The 18,281-nt window shown below is 37.2% G+C and overlaps 1 protein-coding gene across 22 annotated transcripts in view; it reads right to left on the bottom strand.

Moving 5' to 3' along the window:
• The window catches only part of ARB2A (ARB2 cotranscriptional regulator A), a 419,471-nt gene that overhangs the window by 141,577 nt on the left and 259,613 nt on the right, over positions 1-18,281 (bottom strand). For 21 of the 22 annotated variants that reach the window (XM_077864600.1, XM_077864607.1, XM_077864526.1 and 18 more), the window contains 2 exons: positions 14,186-14,302; positions 6,366-6,450 (listed from right to left, as the gene is read on the bottom strand). In XM_077864600.1, coding sequence (XP_077720726.1) covers positions 6,366-6,450; positions 14,186-14,302 — 202 coding nt within the window. Of the gene's footprint in view, positions 1-2,835; positions 2,859-6,365; positions 6,451-14,185; positions 14,303-18,281 lie in introns of those variants that run through there. The other variant, XM_077864558.1, reaches the window with a different exon arrangement.

The raw sequence follows: 18,281 nt of genomic DNA, 5'->3' as shown, positions 1-18,281 counted from the left end.
CAAATGCTTTTTCATTCCCATATGATTAAAATAATAGTTTTAAAACAAATGGTAGCCTTAAATTCTAAAATGGTTCGTGAGAATATAGAGGAGTACCACATTAGGTTTTTGCAGTGCCTTCTTTCTGAGGAATTCAAAATAGCCCCCCAGAATCTACAAAAATTGTCCTCATAACACTTCTACAAGAAGAGTGAGGCAGATGTTTGTTATTGCCATTTTATAACAAACACACAAACAACCAAAATGTGGGCTATACCAAAACATAGGTCCTACTAACCTATTATATCATTCTTTGAATAACAATGTTTTTAACTGGCTGATCTTTACTGGTAGGAAACACCATCAATAGAATGAAGCAGGGTAAACAGTCCCTGCATTCAAGATCCCTCAAATACCCACCATTCACCGTATGTTAAGATAACTAAAAAAAAGTCAGAGTTTACTTGAAGTATAGGGTACAACACTGCCAACTCCTCAGTGTGGAGCTGTCAAGTATTACATCTGCTTTTAAAAGAAAAATAAAAACAACATGACTGCCCTGATAATAATTATCAGTGATATTTTAAATATAATTTTAAAAATTTATTGTACCCGTTTTTTAAAAAATATATATATTCATAGATAAATAACACTGATAAAATGAAGCTATTATAAGCAACACATAATTTTTTAATAAAGGGAAACATATTTAGTAATGAAGGAAAAATACAGCATTAAATGTATATGTATTTTTATAGGCAATTTCCCTGCTATAACCATGAGACTTTAGTCAAACAATAAAAGCATATTATAAATTATGAAAAAGTTTATAAATTAGAAAGCTAGAAAAAAAAGGCTTCACTAAATTGAACATAGAGTCTGGATATCCATTACTAACTTGTGCTCAGAGAATTACAGATATTTCAAAGGCACTTCACCAAGCTTTGGTTTTTTCTACTTGAACTTCCTGCCATCACATAACTGCCATCGCCTCAATTAAGTAGGTCATAGAACAGTTTCCTCCTCTCGTCCTTAATTGATTTCCCCCTCTAGCTCCTCTAGATTTCTGGTAATGTTTTCATTATCTCAGTTGCTTTTCATTCCAGTTTGTCATTTTCTCCCTTTGCCTTAGCCTCCACATCCAATATCCTGGCCGTCAGGGAGTGTCGATTCTTCCCGACTCCTATTTCTCATCGCTTCCCTTTCCTCTCTGTTCCCACTGCCACCAGTCCAGTTTATGCCCACAACCCCATACACTTGCTTCATTGTCAGACAGCCTGCTGGTTCTGCCTCTAGCTTCTTGCTCCTCTCTTTTACCCATCTATTAAATTAATCTTCTTCAAAATCTCATTTTGATCATGTCATACTTCTTATTTAGCATTTTTTAAGAAGTGAGGAATCATTGATTTTGATTGAAAACTGTTCAGTTTTTATAAGTTGGCATGGAAAATGCTGGAGGTGCTGGCCCCAACTCTTTTCTCATTTGATGCAATCTAATGATGCCAGTTTCAAAGGGAGGAACCTACCACTAGCAGAGATCGAGGTAACAGTCCCCTACCCCCCTGCCCATTTGTTGTTGTTGTTGGAAAGGAGATAGTCATAAGAAGCTACTACTGTTCACTGCTATGTCCCCAACTTCTAGAATAGTACCTGGAACATCATAAGTGATCAATAAATATATGAGAAATAAATGGATATATGCTGGGGAGTGTATATGAAATCTTTTTATTTAAGCCAATTTGTTGGACTAGAAGGTTACACGGAGTAGCAAATTCTGTCCTAGGAAAAACTTGGTCAGTGAAGAGCTGCAGAGTGAGAAGACTTAGTGATCAAATGATATAGTGATCAAACGTGATAATGAAGAAACTTAATATCTTGTCTCTGATATGGTATACAGCAAAGTCTAATGAGACAGTCAGGGAACTAGGCTAGGGATGAATCATCTTCAATGAACTTTTTTTAGCCTTTTTACAAAGTTGCTCTTAAATCCTAAGGTATCAGAGCAGAGATGAGCCTTATAAGACTTTAGCATCAAAATTAAGTTAAGATGGTTTCTACTTAGGCTTGAGTGAGCACCAAAGCTGAAGTTTAAATCTGCCATATTGATTATTTACTGCTGTGGAATAAATAGCCCCCAAACAGGCAGCTTAAAACAATATATATTTAGCACTTGCAGGTTCTCTGGGTTAGAAATCTGAGTGTGGCTTATCTGAGTAACTGGCTTAGTGTCTCACCATAATCAAGGTGTTGGCTGGGGTTGCAGTTATCTCAAGGCTGATCTGGGAGAGGATCCTCTTCCAAGGTCAAGCATGGGGCTGTGGACAGGTCTCAAGTACTCACTGACTCTTGGCTAGAGACACCAATTCCTTGCCATGGGGGCACAGAGCTGCACAGAGCACCTCACACAGAGCTGGCTTCCATCAGAGGGAGCAAGTGAGAGGACGAGAAAGAGCCAGAGGTCTGCCAACATTCATTGGTCTTACCATGTTCCCTGTTATCCATAAGCAGCAGGCTTCACAAAGTAACTTTCTGAAGTAACTTTCTGAAGACTCAGTTTGATGTCTGCTTAGGTGACAACACCCTGTGGGGCTGAGACAATGTACTCCAGGATGTGTACGTACCCTAAATCAGCATTTAATACATGTGGTATTTCTCCCAGGTCTGGGAATGAAGGGATGGAAATGGGACTGGCTTCTCTTCTGACTACCCTCAGTGACCTACTAACAAAACTGTTGCTTCCCATTCCTATGACTTTAGACTCTGTTGATCTAAAGGTCTTAGTTCCATAGGGAAGAAGGCTTCTATTAAGTGACACAACAATGATTCCATTGAACTGGAAGGTGAGACTGTGGTCTTGCCATTTTGGGCTCCTTATACCACTGAATTAAAAAGGAATGGAAGAGTGTTAGTATATTGGCTGGCATGATGAATCTTGATAACTAAGGGATAATTGAGCTGCTACTACACAATGGGGATAAAGAGGAGTGTGTCTGCAATGCAGGAAATCATCAAGGACACCTGTTAGTACCTCCTGTGATTAATGTCAATAGCAAACTACAACCATCTAACTCAGGCAGGATAGTTAACGGCCCAGCTGCTGCAGGTGTGACGGTATGGGTCAGCCAACCAGGCGAGAACTACAACTAGTTGAGGTGGTTGTTAAGAACAAGGGGAATACAGAATGAAGGTAGTTATAAATATCAGCCAGAAGTACATGGCCAGTTACAAAAATGAGCAATGTAATAGCTATGGGTATTTCTTCCTTATTTTGATTTGAGTACATATATTAAACATTTTTGTTTTCCTCTCTTATTTCCTTATCATTTCATATAAGATATGTCAAAAGTAATTAGCTTTATCTCTCAGTATTTAAATTACAGATATAAATGGTGAGAAGAATGGACATCGGCCAAAGACAATAAAAGGGTTTCATATCCTTTTCTGAGGAAAGGGTTGGTGTGTTTTCATTTGTACATAGGATAGTTGTATCACATGAGGTAGAAGCATGACTTCATTAATGTTTCTCTTTGTAGATTGTTTGGTTTAAGGAGATCTATAAAACTGCCAAGTTGACAAGTGGTGAACTGTAGAGGCTCTATAATGTGTCCATTTGGCTAAGTTGAACCATATTTCCCAGAATTTGTTTTCAAATTATGTGTTTCTATTAGGATGATACATAAAAGAAATTTCTGTGGGACATTTGGAGGGCTAAAGTAAAGCAGTAGCTATTTCTAGCTTATGCATCTTGTTGTTTATCTGCTAGCTCACCTGGTGGCACAAGGCAGTGGCCAGGACTGCACCTGTACTACCTTGCCCTGAATCCCCTTCATCATTTCTGACTCCCAGGCCAGATGCGCATGTAGTTAGCTCCATGACAAAGGACACTGGCTTCTACAGACTTCCACACCACCAAGGTCAGAAGCAAAAATAACTGACATGAGTTTAAGACCATCTTCACATGCTCCAGTTCATGTTTCTGGGGTCTAATTCATTTTTGCTCTCTATCACTTAACATCCATCTTCCCTTAACAAACGTCTGCTCTATAGTTCCAAGCTCCAGCACAGGAGGCAAAGTCAACATTCTTACAGAGCCTGCTTAACCAGCTCTGATCAAATCCTAGGTCAAATCCTTTACTATATATAGTCAATCCTCTTATTTATGGATTCCATATTTGTGAATTCACCTACTTACTAATATTTATTTGTAAACTCCCAAATCAATATGCAGGGTGCTTTTTTGTGGTCATTTATAGATATGCACATGTGCAGAGTAGTGAAAAATCTGAGTTGCCTAGCATGCATTCCTAACTAGGGTCAAATAAGGCCATGTTTTACCTTCTTGTTTCAGTTCTCACACTGTAAATAAGTGTTCTTATTGACATTTAGTGCCATGTTTTTTTTTTGTGTGTGTGTGAGATTTCACTATTTGAAACACCTCCCAAGTACAGTGCTGACATATTAGGGCTTAGCGTACCTAAGCCCTAAGCACTAGTGTTCCTAAGAAGACTGATATGTTTTTTTTTTTTTAAATAATTTTCTTTGTATAAGTCTTGAGCTTTTCTTGTTATTTTTTTTATTTAAAGATTTTATTTATTTATTCATAGACACAGAGAGAGAGAGAGGCAGAGACACAGGCAGAGGGAGAAGCAGACTCCATGCAGGGAGCCCGACATGGGACTCTGATCCCGGGTCCCCAGGATCACACCCCAGGCCGCAGGCGGTGCCAAACCGCTGCGCCACCGGGGCTGCCTGAAGACTGTTATGCCTTATGGAGAAAATGAATGGGGGCACCTGGATGGCTCAGTTGGTTAAACATCTGCCTTCTGCTAAGGTCATTATCTCAGGGCCCTGAGATCGGGTCCCATGTCGAGCTCTCTGCTTAGCAGGAAGCCTGCTTCTCCATCTCCCTCTGCCACTCCCACTGCTTGTGCTCTCTCTCTTATCAAATAAATAAATAAATAAATAATTTTTTTTTTTTTTTTTTTTTTTAAAAGAGACGCCTGGGTGGCTCAGTGGTTGAGCATCTGCTTTTGGCTCAGGTTGTGATCCTGGGATCCTGGGATCCTGGGATGCAGTCCTGCATCAGGCTTTTCGCAAGGAGCCTGCTTCTCCTTCTGCCTATGTCTCTACCTCTCTCTCTCTCTGTGTCTCTGATGAATAAATAAATAAAATCTTAAAAATAAAAAAAAAAAAGGAAATGAATGTGTTATACAAGCTTCATTCAGGCATGAGTTATAGTGTTGTTGGCTGTGAGTTCAATGTTACCGAATCAACAACATATATTAAATAAGGTGTCTTTAAGTAGAGACATTCATAAAGCAAGGTTATATACTGGTTGGTTGATGAAAATGTGACCAGAAGCTTGAAGCAACCTAACCTTGTATTCAGTATTCACCAATTCAGCATTGTCAGTGACTTTATAGAACATTACTGCTAATAAAGAGAATCAATTATGTAACATACCTATAATATTCTATATGTATATGTAATTATTATATATAATATATAACATATATAATGTATAATTATATTATACATACACATATACGTATATATATAATAGCATATATATTACCTGTTTCTTATACACAATATATATATGCATATATATAGTAGCATATACATATATGCATATATATATATATATATACAGTATACATATTATAGTGTGTGTATGTGTGTGTATATATATACATACATATATATGGTTGGTTGAACCCTGACCAACGGACTTCAAAAATCTAGCTTAATGACAGTGAAGCCAAGTTCACATTTAGGTATTAGTGATAATGTAATGCAGTTATAATTGTTCTTTACCTAATATTTGAACCGTTCTCCAAATTACTCCTTTCAAATGGATAGACATGTCTGCTTGCCTAGAATGTCCATCCTGCACATCTTTCTATAGTCCTCATCCTACTGAAAGCACAAGGTCTAGCCAAAAGCTTCTGCATGAAAAATTCTTCTAAAGACCCTAGATCACAGCAGTCTTTCCCCTCTGAACTCACAGCCTTGACTGCTTGTTGTATCCTTGAATTGGTACTCAATCCAAGACAAATATTCTGAGATCTGGCTTAGCTGCCCAGTCCCTGTCTTAACCACGTTTTTATTTACGTACATCTTGTCTCCTGAAGCTTTAGCAGCCAGCTGTCTATATTACTCTCAGATTGCTTCCCCTCTTCATCCCTGCTGTGAGTGTGTTAGTTAGCATTTTCAGTCACTCAACAAATTTCTGGTAGCGGATCAGATCCATGCTGTACGTTACCCATCATTCATTCAAAGAGTCCAGGCAGAACAACATGCTTAATTCACAAGATAGAATTCCACATTTCATTACCATATTTTTTCACCCTAAAAAACCCATACATCTCTCATCAAACACATACCTGCTGAGACTCGGGGACAATCCGGCAGCATGGACTCCACTGATGTGTCTAATGGTTCTGAGCTAGAGACCCAATTACAACAATTCTGCAATGCAATAGAGACAATTTTCTGTTGAAACGTTTTAAAACCAAGACAAACTTTTTAGGCTGCAGAGATTGATTTTTCCTATATAATCAACCACAAGAAGTATATCCAATTTATTTTCCATGTACTATAAAATTTTTCCTTATATAAACAGTATTATTTCTGACCACTGTGGTTGTGGAATAAAGTTTATCTTCTACAATTTGGCAAGTTATCTCTGCTGATATTAAGAAGACATGTAACCTTCTGTGAACCATGATGTAACATGTATATAAGAAAAGGCTAAGATTATAATTAAGGGAAACTGAAAAGGATGGCCATTTTTAACTTTAAGACGGAAATAAATATTATTTTGATCATGTGAAAGAATAGTTTTATTTTTAACCTAGTCTTTGTCTCTGCAATAATAGAAGAAATACATTTTGCAGTTACTCCTTAAATATACTTTCTTTTAGTTTTTACTTCAACCTTGTTCAATGAAGGCTGTATCAAGTAGTTCAAAAGAAACACAACCTAGTGAATTGAAGCTGTGTGTTTGAGGACACGAGGCCTTCAATATTAAAATCAATCTTTAAGATACTGACGACTTACTACTCAGACAAATGAAATAAAAATTATGTATATTCCTTCCATACATTTTAAGTCTGTATTTAAAGGCTGGCTTAAAACAATGTGATTAACTTCATATGGCTTTTTAAAAATTTCTAACACACACACACATACACACTGAAATTCCAGACAGATTTTATTTTAAAAGAAATCATCCTATCAATCATGTTGGAAAAATCACTGATTGCTATTCTGGTAAACAAGCATGTATTGTGTATTTTTAGATGCTTGCTGCCCTGGTTGTGCACCATGGAATCCGTCCTCACTGTGGAAAGATCCTTGACTGGTAGATCAAGTGTCTTATTGTATTTCCTTAATTCATTCTGTCTGGAAGAAGATGTCAGCTGTGTTGCAGTGAGGAGAGAATTTCAAAGGCCCCAGTCCCCACCAATAAAGGCCGAGGAATGGCTTTTGAATAGATTTGTCAAGGCAACCCTACTGTTCTGGGACCAGGGAGAGCAGGAATAACATAAAGGAAGGGTTGCTGTATGAGATTAGAAAGTGAAGTTCACAAAGCATGGCAGATTTTTGTAAGAAACAGTAGATCAATGAAACTATTGAACTGTGTGGAAAAAAAAAAAAAACCATGAAAACAAACACAACATCTAGTAATGTTCTTAAATGCTTTCTCTCTTTTTACATTTAAAATGGATAAAATATTAGTATTTTTATGTATAACAAAAGCTTGATGGTTTAAAGTGAATATGTATTCTATAACTTGCGTGCACTCCTAATCTTAATTAGCAGCTGAATGCAAAATTATACAATGTGAGAGAACAGAAATTATAAAAGAAATCGGGTTTTAGAAGATATTTCATACATTCGAAATAAGTAAAATTAATATTACTATTGATAGAATACCACATCACAGAGTTCTAGATAATGCAGAAGATTAGCACACAATTAGCCAGCTTTTATATACAATGTGACACTTGCTTGTAAGAAATAAGTATTCTCCAAAGTAGTGTCAAGATATGTAAATGGATGATTTGTTTTATCATTCATCACAGCCCCTAATAAATTCAAAAATCATGACTTCTATAGGTACTAAAAATAGGCTCCCAATGATACAGGGAGATAGCTTCAATGAAGAATGACTTTCTCTTTTTCTCTCTTTCTCTTAAACAATTCAGTCTTTTCAATGACAGCAATTAGCACTACCGACAGACAGGCAGCGATTAGGTATATATTTTAATTATTATTCATCCTAGTAGTACCTCCAAATCTGATGGAAGTTGGCTATTACCCAGGTGATATGTCAGTCTTAATTCTGCTCACCTATACTTCATGTATGTAAAACTACGTCTTATAGGATATTTCTGATATTAATAAAAATGATGGTACATTACAATATGTTGGTAATTAATCACCTTCTAACTCGTTACCACTGCCTTTAAAAAGCTGAATAAAATGGACTTTATCCAGGTCACCTCTAACTCAAACACTTAAAACAAAAGATAGGTTAACATTTAGGGTTCTGAAATTTCAGTTTTTATCTAGGCAGATGTTTAGGCTTTCATTTCTCATTAAAACAGGACAGAAAATAAATACCTTAAAAAGTGAGTATGTCCCAAAGTTCTCTGGAATGACAAAGGAAGGGCCTGTGTAGGATTGTAAAGGCTTGGCATCATAAGTTTGATGAGTGTCGTGTACATGTGTGTGCTTGCGTGTGTAACATTTTTATCTCACTGGGAAAAACATGTAGAGAAAAGGGCAGAACAAGATAAAAATGTTTGTCATATGACAGTGTAACAAAATAACACAAATGTGCTTGGAAATACACATAAAGAAAGAAATATGAGAAAGACATATAGCCTTTACACATAAATTCAATCTGCCTGAAATTCCATCATATCAGATCCAGCTTCCTATTCTGAGATGCATTTCTATAGATTAAAAACCAAATCTCTTTTACTGTTTTTCTAATGTTTATTCTATCCCTCTTCTCAGTGGCTCACTTTGCCTCCACCTCAGCTCTTCAGTCGAGATGGACACTAGCAGAGCGTCCAGGACGGCAGAGGTGCTGAGAAAGCCCTCCCTAAGTAAATGCAAAACATGCTAGTGTGTTCTAAGCAGATCTTATTCTCAGGTGCCCTGAGCAGACCGTAAGGCATGGTGTACTACAGATTAAGAGAGGCATGTCTGTCAAATGTAGTCCTGCCTCATCCCAACCAACAAGCAGAGAGAAAGAAGCCCTTGACCAGAGCCAAGAGTTTGGGAGGACCATGTAACTAAAGTTTCTCTGTGTCTGAGGGGAAAAAAAATGGCAATATAGTGTTTTTTAGAGTTAAGTGTTCTCAATTTAAAGGTCTTTTACTCTGAAATTATGAACGTAACAGTTTTTTTTTGTGGTTGTAAATTGTCTTCTTTGTGAAATCCAAAACGTTGGGAACTATTAACCTAAAGTAGAAGTGCCTGTAGGCCATAGTGCTGAGCGGCCCTCTTTGACAACTGAACCAAGGGCTGACAATATTTCAGTGTAGTTATGAAATGAATTAAGATTTTTAAGAAGAAGGGATCCCTGGGTGGCGCAGCGGTTTAGCGCCTGCCTTTGGCCCGGGGCGCGATCCTGGAGACCTGGGATCGAATCCCACGTCGGGCTCCCGGTGCATGGAGCCTGCTTCTCCCTCTGCCTATGTCTCTGCCTCTCTCTCTCTCTCTCTCTCTCACTGTGTGACTATCATAAATAAATAAATAAAATATTTTTAAGAAGAAGATTAAAAAAATGAAGAAGATTAGAACTTAGTATACTATGTTTAAAGAGAAAAACATGTAGTAGGTATCCTATGCCAAGTATTTTGAGATATATTTGCTGCCCTGGGTGAATTTAGGTTCTTATTAATTTTTATTTGTCTGAGATCCACCAGTGCCATAGAGGTAGAGATTCAAAATGGAAGGCATTGTGTCCTCAGACAAGAACAACTATGATTCACTAGGTTGTGTTTCCAGGACTGCCTGCCATTCAGAGCTGATGATGCTAAGTAAGGGTTCATGATAGCTTTGTAGAACCATACATCTGGCTTGGCTGGAGACTTTCAGAGGCCAGGGATATGTCAGGAAATAACATTCACCCTCTCAGCCTTTATAAAAAGAATAAAAACTATGTATTTCAAGTGCACAACATGATGATTTGATATACATTATGAAATGATTATTGCTATCGAGCTAATTAACATATTTTCTCACAGAGTTACCATTTGTGTGTGTGTGTGTGTGTGTGTGTGTGCTGTGAGAGAACCTGAAATCTATTCTCTTGTTAGACTTCTAGTATTCAGTACTGAATAGAGGAAATCAGTACTGAATATAGTCATCATGCTATACTGCTATACATTGGGTCTCTAGACTTACGCATCCTCATAGATGCAACTTTGTACTCTTTGACCAGTATCTCCCTATTTACCCCACTGGTCATCACTGTTCTATTCTGTTTCTATGTATTCCATCTTTTTAGATTCCACATATAAGTGTGATTGCATAGTATTTTTCATTCTGTGTTTGGTTTTTTATTTTACCTACCACAATGTCCTGCATGTCCATCCTCACCCACTTTACAGTCCTGGAGTTTAAGGTAAGAAGTGTCGTTTAGCAGCTGCCTCAGGCTACATTTTACCTCTCGTCATGAATCATGGTTAAGTATGTATGCTTGGTCTTCTGTTTGGAGTAGTTTTCACTCAGAGTAATTACCAAAAGTAGCCCTCTCTGACCTTCTTTCTTTAAAAGAAATTGTTATTCTAAAATTATATAAGAATATAGTACTTAACCTTCTTTCTGTATATTAATTGCTGAAATTTAAAAAGAGTAAATCAGCTTTTTATAGTAGATGAATAGTTAACATCAATACCTTTATCACATTAACTTAAATATGCTTACAAAACAAAAAGCAGTTTTACTAATTTGCAGTATAAGAAGAATGACTAAGCACTTTGTGTCCTGTCCTATTTCCAAATTTAAAGTGGTGTTTGGTGAAATAATGGAGCTAATGGTTAAGAGGCCAAAAGCACTGAAGCTTCATCTGCAGCCAGACCACTATTTTAATGGTCAGCATTCCAGTTTAGTGAAGTTGTTTTTCTTGGGAGACACATTTGCAAAATATCTCAGATTGTGACCTGATTGTAACTGAAGCTGGAGCAAGAGGCAGTGGGAAGTGGGATGCTGAGGGATACAAAAGTCACCCTTCCACATCCTGCTCCCAACCCACCTGCTCAAGATCATAGCCTTTTCTATTTACTGAACCCATGACTGTTTGTTCTTCATTATTTCAAGGGGTCATGCAGAGGGGACAAGGATATCTGGCCTAGGCTCCTATAGTCTCCATTTTTGTTCTTGTTTTAGGGAGGTGCTCTGAGCAGGGATAATTTCAAAGCTCCATCAACAATGACCTAATAACTTTTATCTTTGGTATACTATAGTATTTTCCATATTAATACATTTTATTTTTTAATGTAGTGCCATTTGCTTTTCAAGAGGTTTTCTTCTTGGTTGTCACCTTTGATTCTCATAATAGTTCATGAAGTAGATGGAATTATTATCTGTAATTCACAATTATGAAACAGGCCCAGAATGATCGAGTGGTTTTCCCAAGACAATAAGCCTTAGTGTAGAGTACCTGGTGTATGTTAGATCTCAGTTATTGATTTGCCTAGTGAGTGACTAAGCCAGAATGATTATCAAAACCCAGTTCTTCTAACTCCTTGCTCTGAATTACTACCCTTTGGTAAGGTATTTTGAATATGTAAATAATCCATAAAACAAAAGAATACAATTCATATAATTTAATGTTACTTTGGGGCAAGAAATATTACATGACAACACTGAGAGCTCCAATTTATTGAACTCCTTTAAAATACCCATGTCCATGGTGTTTCTTTACATATGTTATTTCCCAATCATATTTGCAAGGTAGGTATTATATTTTACAGATGAAAAAAGTGAAATCTCAAAGAGATTAATAATGTCCCCAAGATTACACAGTTAGGTAAGTGACTGAGTTGGGGTCTGAATTTTGGTATGTCATAATAAAAAATTCTTCATGCTGTTTCATGCCTCAGGCATAACTGAGGGAATAAAAGAACTATTCAAGAAGTAGGTCATTTATAAAATTATATAATATTTAAAAGATTTATAAAAGCTATGCTTGCAAAGAAATTAATGAGAGCTTTGATTGAATTAAGATGAATTTAACTATTACCTATTTCAGTCAAACGAAAAAATGCAGACAATATATTCTAATTTTTGAAGGCAGTACCTAATCCAGTCTTAGTTACAAAGGGTTAAAGAAGTAAATCTACCATTGAGAACAAACTGATGGTTACCAGAGGAAGGTGGGTGGGGGTATGGGGGGAATAGGTGATGGGGATCAAGGAGGGTGATATATGGAAGTGTTGAATCACTATCTTGTACACCTGAAACTAATATAACACTGTATGTTAACTAACTGGAATTTGGATAAAAACCTAAAAAAGAAGTAAGTCTAAATAAATTTCGTTATATTTGTCACCTGGAATGAGACATGAAGAATTCCCAATTAAAAGATGATGAACAGGGATGTTTCTAGTTTGGGATAAATACTAAATTCCATATTGGTTATATGTGGGGGAAAATGTGCATTTATTCAACCTTACTACTTATATAATGCTGGGAGCTGTTTATGTGTCCACATGTTCAGATAACTACCACAAAAAAAAGTACAGGCATGAAAAATGCAAAATTTCTCTTGAAAAAAAAATTTGACCCTTGGAAAAGACAATTAGGGATATAAACTGTGAAAGGAGAAATATGAAAAGCAATGTGGTCAGAAAACACCTTGGTGTTAGAGCACATTAAAAGCCTACCTTTACATATTTATAACATTATGAGGAATGGAATAAAAATATTTTAGACTTTTGTACAATTAAAGTACTTTTTCTTTCTCTCTCTCTTTTTTAAAAGATTTTATTTATTTATTTGAGAGAGAGTACAAGCGAGAGCACAAGTAGAGGGGAGAGACAGAAGTACATTCCCCACAGGGCTCAATCCCAGGACCTTGGAACCATGACCTGAGCCGAAGGCAGATGCTTAACCAACTGAGCCACCCAGGTGCCCCAAAAGTACTTTTCCTAATGGATAAGAACAACAACAGTGAAAATAGACTGGTAATATTATGCTTATTCCACTATGGGATTATATAGCTTAGTCCTATTTATTCAAAACTCTTCCCAAACATTAACTCTTTGGTCTGTAGAGTGCACTATAAGGGCTTATAGAAGTTACCCACCATACCTATGGTAAGGGGTCAGCTGGATAAATATCTGGGTATTCTATCAAGAAAAAGTGGGAGAAAATCAGGAAGGTCAACTAGTTCTCATATATAGAAATATATAATTTGACCAAACAATTGATATAGCACGGTGTGGATGATGTCAATTGCTTATACTATCAGAAAGCTAAATAGAAATAATGAAGTTTCAGCTGTATATCAATAACCCAAATAAATAATGGGTTGAAAGCTTAAAAAAAAAAATGGGAGCATGTTCAATGAGTCAGGAACTGATGAGCTCACCAGCCCTTAGGGATGGTGAAAAGAGGCTTTCTTAGCCTGAGGCTGGACCATGACCAGCCCTTGGTTTCTTGGAGCCCCAGGTTCCGTGTGGCAAAACACTATTTCAGCTTTTTACTTCTCCCCCTACTGGCAGTAGTGAGCCAGTCCATTTAAGAGTGGCACATACTGACCACCTTTTAAGAAAAGGATGAGACCCAATGGTACTTTAAGCTTCTTTCTTGTCACTGAGCAGCACCAATGCTAAGCAGCTGGTAGAAAAATTAAAAATCAGGGAATGAGAATCTAACAGATCATGACCTTCTTTGGCTAGTTTCTACCTAATGCTGCTTGCATACATAACAGTCTTTAGAATGCCCCCCCCCCCCAAAAAAAAAAGGGCGGGGGGGGGGAAGGACTTTCAAAAATGTATTTGTTTTTCAGAAGGGTTTTCTATTATTATTACAACCATGTCTACTTTTTTCTCTTCTCTCTAAATGTTCTGCCTCTAGAAAGGGAGTTTGGGGGCGGGAGGTGATATAAGTTGGTGGGGGCTCAAGATATAAAGGCTCACACTCATTCATCTCAGCGTTGAAAAAAATCTAGTCTCACCTCTCTCATCCATTCTCGAATCGTTTTGCCTGCTTCTTGATGCCACACATTGTGAACAGAGTCTGTCAACGCCACAGCAGTTACCTTACTTTTTACATCTGCTTCTCGTTGAATCATCTGTTTTAAAAAAGGAAAATAAAATATTGGCTATAATTTTTTCTCTACTGGGTGCAGCCTGCTTAGTCATAGATAATAATATATTAAAACTGAAAAAGCAACATGCATTTCTTGTTCAAAGTTACTCTTTTCTATCCTGAACGCATGCCCTCTTCCTGTCCAGAGATGTGAAAAGACCTAATATTTTCTTTTAAAAAGATAATACCACTTAAGTCTTAGAACTACGCAGCTCTATTATTTTCCATGTGGTTTGACAATTCAAGGATTAAAGGCATCACAGGGGAAAAAAGGAGGAATCCCTGAGGGTTTCTTTTACAACTTTCTCCCACCACTTCCTATTTCAGTGCTTCAGGGAAGTTAGTACCCGGGGCTCACTGTTAGCTACTTAGGACTAACTTCTACTTCTTTTCAGTAGATGGCATGTCAGTAATGAAAGATATCTTGCTTTGACTTCTCCGATATAACTAGCCTGCTCTTCCACACAGCCTTGTAATTCCTGGGTGTTTTAAATGCCCACAAATATCTTTCTCTTCAAAGCCTATTAATATCATTTTGCTTCCTAATATATTTCTTTATGTCGACAAGCTTCAGCATTACACTCTAATGTCTTTCTTTAGAATATTGTTTCTATAAAATTTAATGGTTCTAAAATTTAAGAGAGAGCCACTTGTTTTGAAGAAACTGAAGAATTCATCAGTGGTCTGCTAGATAAAGGAAGTGAAAAATAATAGTTCCACATCAAAAGAATCATAAAAGGTTTTAATCTGCTAAGACAATGGACTCTAATTTGACACAAGTAGATGAAAGCTTAATAAAAAATTACATTTAAAATATAGTATGTAGTAGCCTTAAATTTTATAGCCATGCCCTCATCGTTTCTCGGAATCAAATGTCTTTTCTCCCACTAGAAAAGAGCAATTTCTCTATCATTTGCTATTAATTTTTCTGAATTGTCTATCAAAAGTATGTTACTGCATTTTTAAAAAGTGAGAATTCTGAGTGGTGATGATAGCTCATACAGTGAACACTGAAAGCCACACTTCTAATACTGAATGATGCCTGTTGGCATTCTGAATGAAAAATGTCTCTCTCAAGTAAATTTCTTCAAATCCTGCATATGCATTCCCCTCTCACTGAACACCACCTAATGGGAATCTAATTCACTGTTAATGCTGCTTCAGCAGAATTTCTACACCTTACATATTTGGGCCTTGTGTTTTCTGCTTATAAAATGTGGAAATCTTAAGATCAATGTTGCTTATCAACATCATAATATTATTGCAGAAATTCACCTTGCAGTATCAATAATATTTCTAAAAGCACAAAATAATACTCTAATTCAATACTTCACATTCATTATTAAGTAGTTTGCTACCTTCTCCTAGATTTTATTTTAAAAACAGATTTTCATCCATAAAAAAAGGATGAGACTGTGCCATTTCAGATGACACGGATGGACCTAGACAGTATTATGCTAAGTGAAATGAGTCAGACCGAGAAAGCCAAATACCAAATGATTCCACTCATATATGGAACATTAAAAAATGAACAAACAAAAAGCAGAATCGGAACTACAAATACCAAGAACAAACTGAGGGGAGGTGGTGGGGGGCTGGGCAAAATGGGCAAAGGGGAGAAAGAGCTACAGGCCTCCAGTTATGGAATGAGTAAGTCATGGGGATAAAAAGCACAGCATAAGGAACACAGTCAATGACACTGTAATAGTGATGTAATGGGACAGATGGTAGCTATACTTGCAGTGAGCATAGCATAATGTATAAACTTGTCAAATCACCAAGTTATACACCTGAAACTAATGTAACATTGTGCATCAAAAGTACTCAAAAAGAATAATAAACTAAAGCTACCTTAAAAGAATAGATTGTCATGGATCACGTTGGCACTAGAATATAAAAATTTAAACCAACAATTGATAATAAAACTAAAAATTCGACAATAGTGAATCCCCCTGGCTCATGAAGAACTTACATGTCCTTACTCTCATTTTCTAAACAGTAACACTTTTTAAAGATCTAGAGCGCCTGCTGCTAAAGTTACAAAATAAGAGCATGCTCTTCTGGTATTCTAAGAATATGTCTGCATTTTTAAATATTTGCCCTGGATTTTGTTGTGCTTGTTGTTAACATATGCTGACTTATGTAAGGTGGTTGTATCTGAAGAAACAGAATATTGAGAACCATTTGTGAAATGATATCAAATTAAGATTCGAATAGGCTGAGGATTTAGTACAAAAGTAGAAAATCTGAGAATTAAAATTATACAAACTTGGAAAAATATACAATTGTTAGATGTTCTACAAGAGAATAAAACCTTTGGTCTATTTTTCTATCTGGCTGACATTTTATACAATGGATGTGATGCTGTGCAACTTTTTTTCACATCACATCAAATGATGTTACAATCCAGTATATTTCTTACACTGTCCCTTCCAGTTTAAAAATCACTTTCATATTGTTAGAGATGGAGAATGATCAGATTCTGGAGGATCTCAACAATGAAGAGCTATCTCCAAAGAACCCTGGACAAATATCTGAGGAGCCTTGGTAGTGCAGCCCGTTAAGCGTCTGACTCTTGGTTTCAGCTCAGGTCATGATCTCAGGGTTCTGGGATTGAGCCCTGTGTCCAGCTCCACCTGGAGTTTAAGCTCAGCTTGAGGTCTGCTTCAGAGTCTCTCCTTTCTGCCCCTCCTGTTTATGCATGCTCTCTGACTCAATTAAATAAAAATTTTTAAAAGATTTTATTTTTCTTTATTCATGAGAGACACAGAGAGAGGCAGAGATAGGCAGAGGGAGAAGCAAGCTCCCTGTGGGGATCCTGATGTGGGACCCGATCCCAGGACCCCAGGATCACGACATGAGCCAAAGGCAAACATTCAACTGCTGAGCCACCCAGGCATCCCTAAATAAATCTTTAAAAAAGAGAAGAATTTCAAATATCTGACTGTTTAGGAGTGATAGACTGTTTTTCAGACTATTTACCTCTATTCCAGCCTTGCTGCAACCTGGCTGCAGTTGCCATCTCTGTCCAAAGCCTCTGCTTCTTGTATTTGTCAGCTTGGTTTAGAGCCCTTCTGTCTCTTACTGCCTCTCCTGGGAGCGAGCACCGATGAAGAATGCTGGGGCAAAGGGGCACCTGGGTGGCTCAGCTGGTTAAGTGTTTTCTTGCAGCTCAGGCCATGATCCCAGCATCCTGGGATGGAGCCCTGCATCGAGCCCCGCATTGAGCCTCACATCAGGCTCCTTGCTCAGCAGGGTCTGCTTCTCCCTCTCCCTCTGCTCCTTCCCCAGCTTGTGTGTGGACAATCTCCCTCTCAAATAAATAAAATCTTAGACAAACCATGAGAGACTATTAACTTTGGGAAACAAACTGAGAGTTGTTGAAGGGGAGGTGAGTAGGGGGATGAGGTGACTGGCTGACGGGCATTAAGGAGAGCAGTGATGTGATCAGCCCTGGATGTTATACTATATATTGGCATATTGAATTTTAATAAAAAAATAAAATCTTAAAAGAATGGTAGGGAACAGCAATCGTGGGGGTAGAATGAATGCAGGAACCAAGATTGCTTAAGAGACAGACCCTAGATGGAATATACGGGTGGAGGTGCAGCTGGGCAGGAAAACAACTTCTATAAGAGAAGACTATAATAATCTGGAAAACACAGAAATCTGGAAGGGAGGAGACCATATTACTAAAGTCCTACTATACGTCAATCTAATGTGAAGATTTTTATTGTTGTTGTTGTTGTTGTTGTTGTTGGAAGATGTTTTTTATTAGGATCCATGGATAGGAACTCCTTTGAAATTCCTTGCAAAATTGTGTCTGGACATTATAGGAATATTTTTCTCGAAGAGGACCTTTAGCTTTCATTAGATTCTTTTTTTTATTTTAAAGATTTTATTTATTTATTTATTCATGAGAGACACAGAGAGAGACAGGCAGAGACACAGGCAGAGGAAGA

Source organism: Canis aureus, chromosome 2 (genome assembly GCF_053574225.1).
Source record: "Canis aureus isolate CA01 chromosome 2, VMU_Caureus_v.1.0, whole genome shotgun sequence".
Classification (NCBI taxonomy): domain Eukaryota; kingdom Metazoa; phylum Chordata; class Mammalia; order Carnivora; family Canidae; genus Canis; species Canis aureus.
The sequence above is the reverse complement of the archived record's forward strand: the minus strand, read 5'-3'. Positions and strand labels throughout refer to the sequence as shown.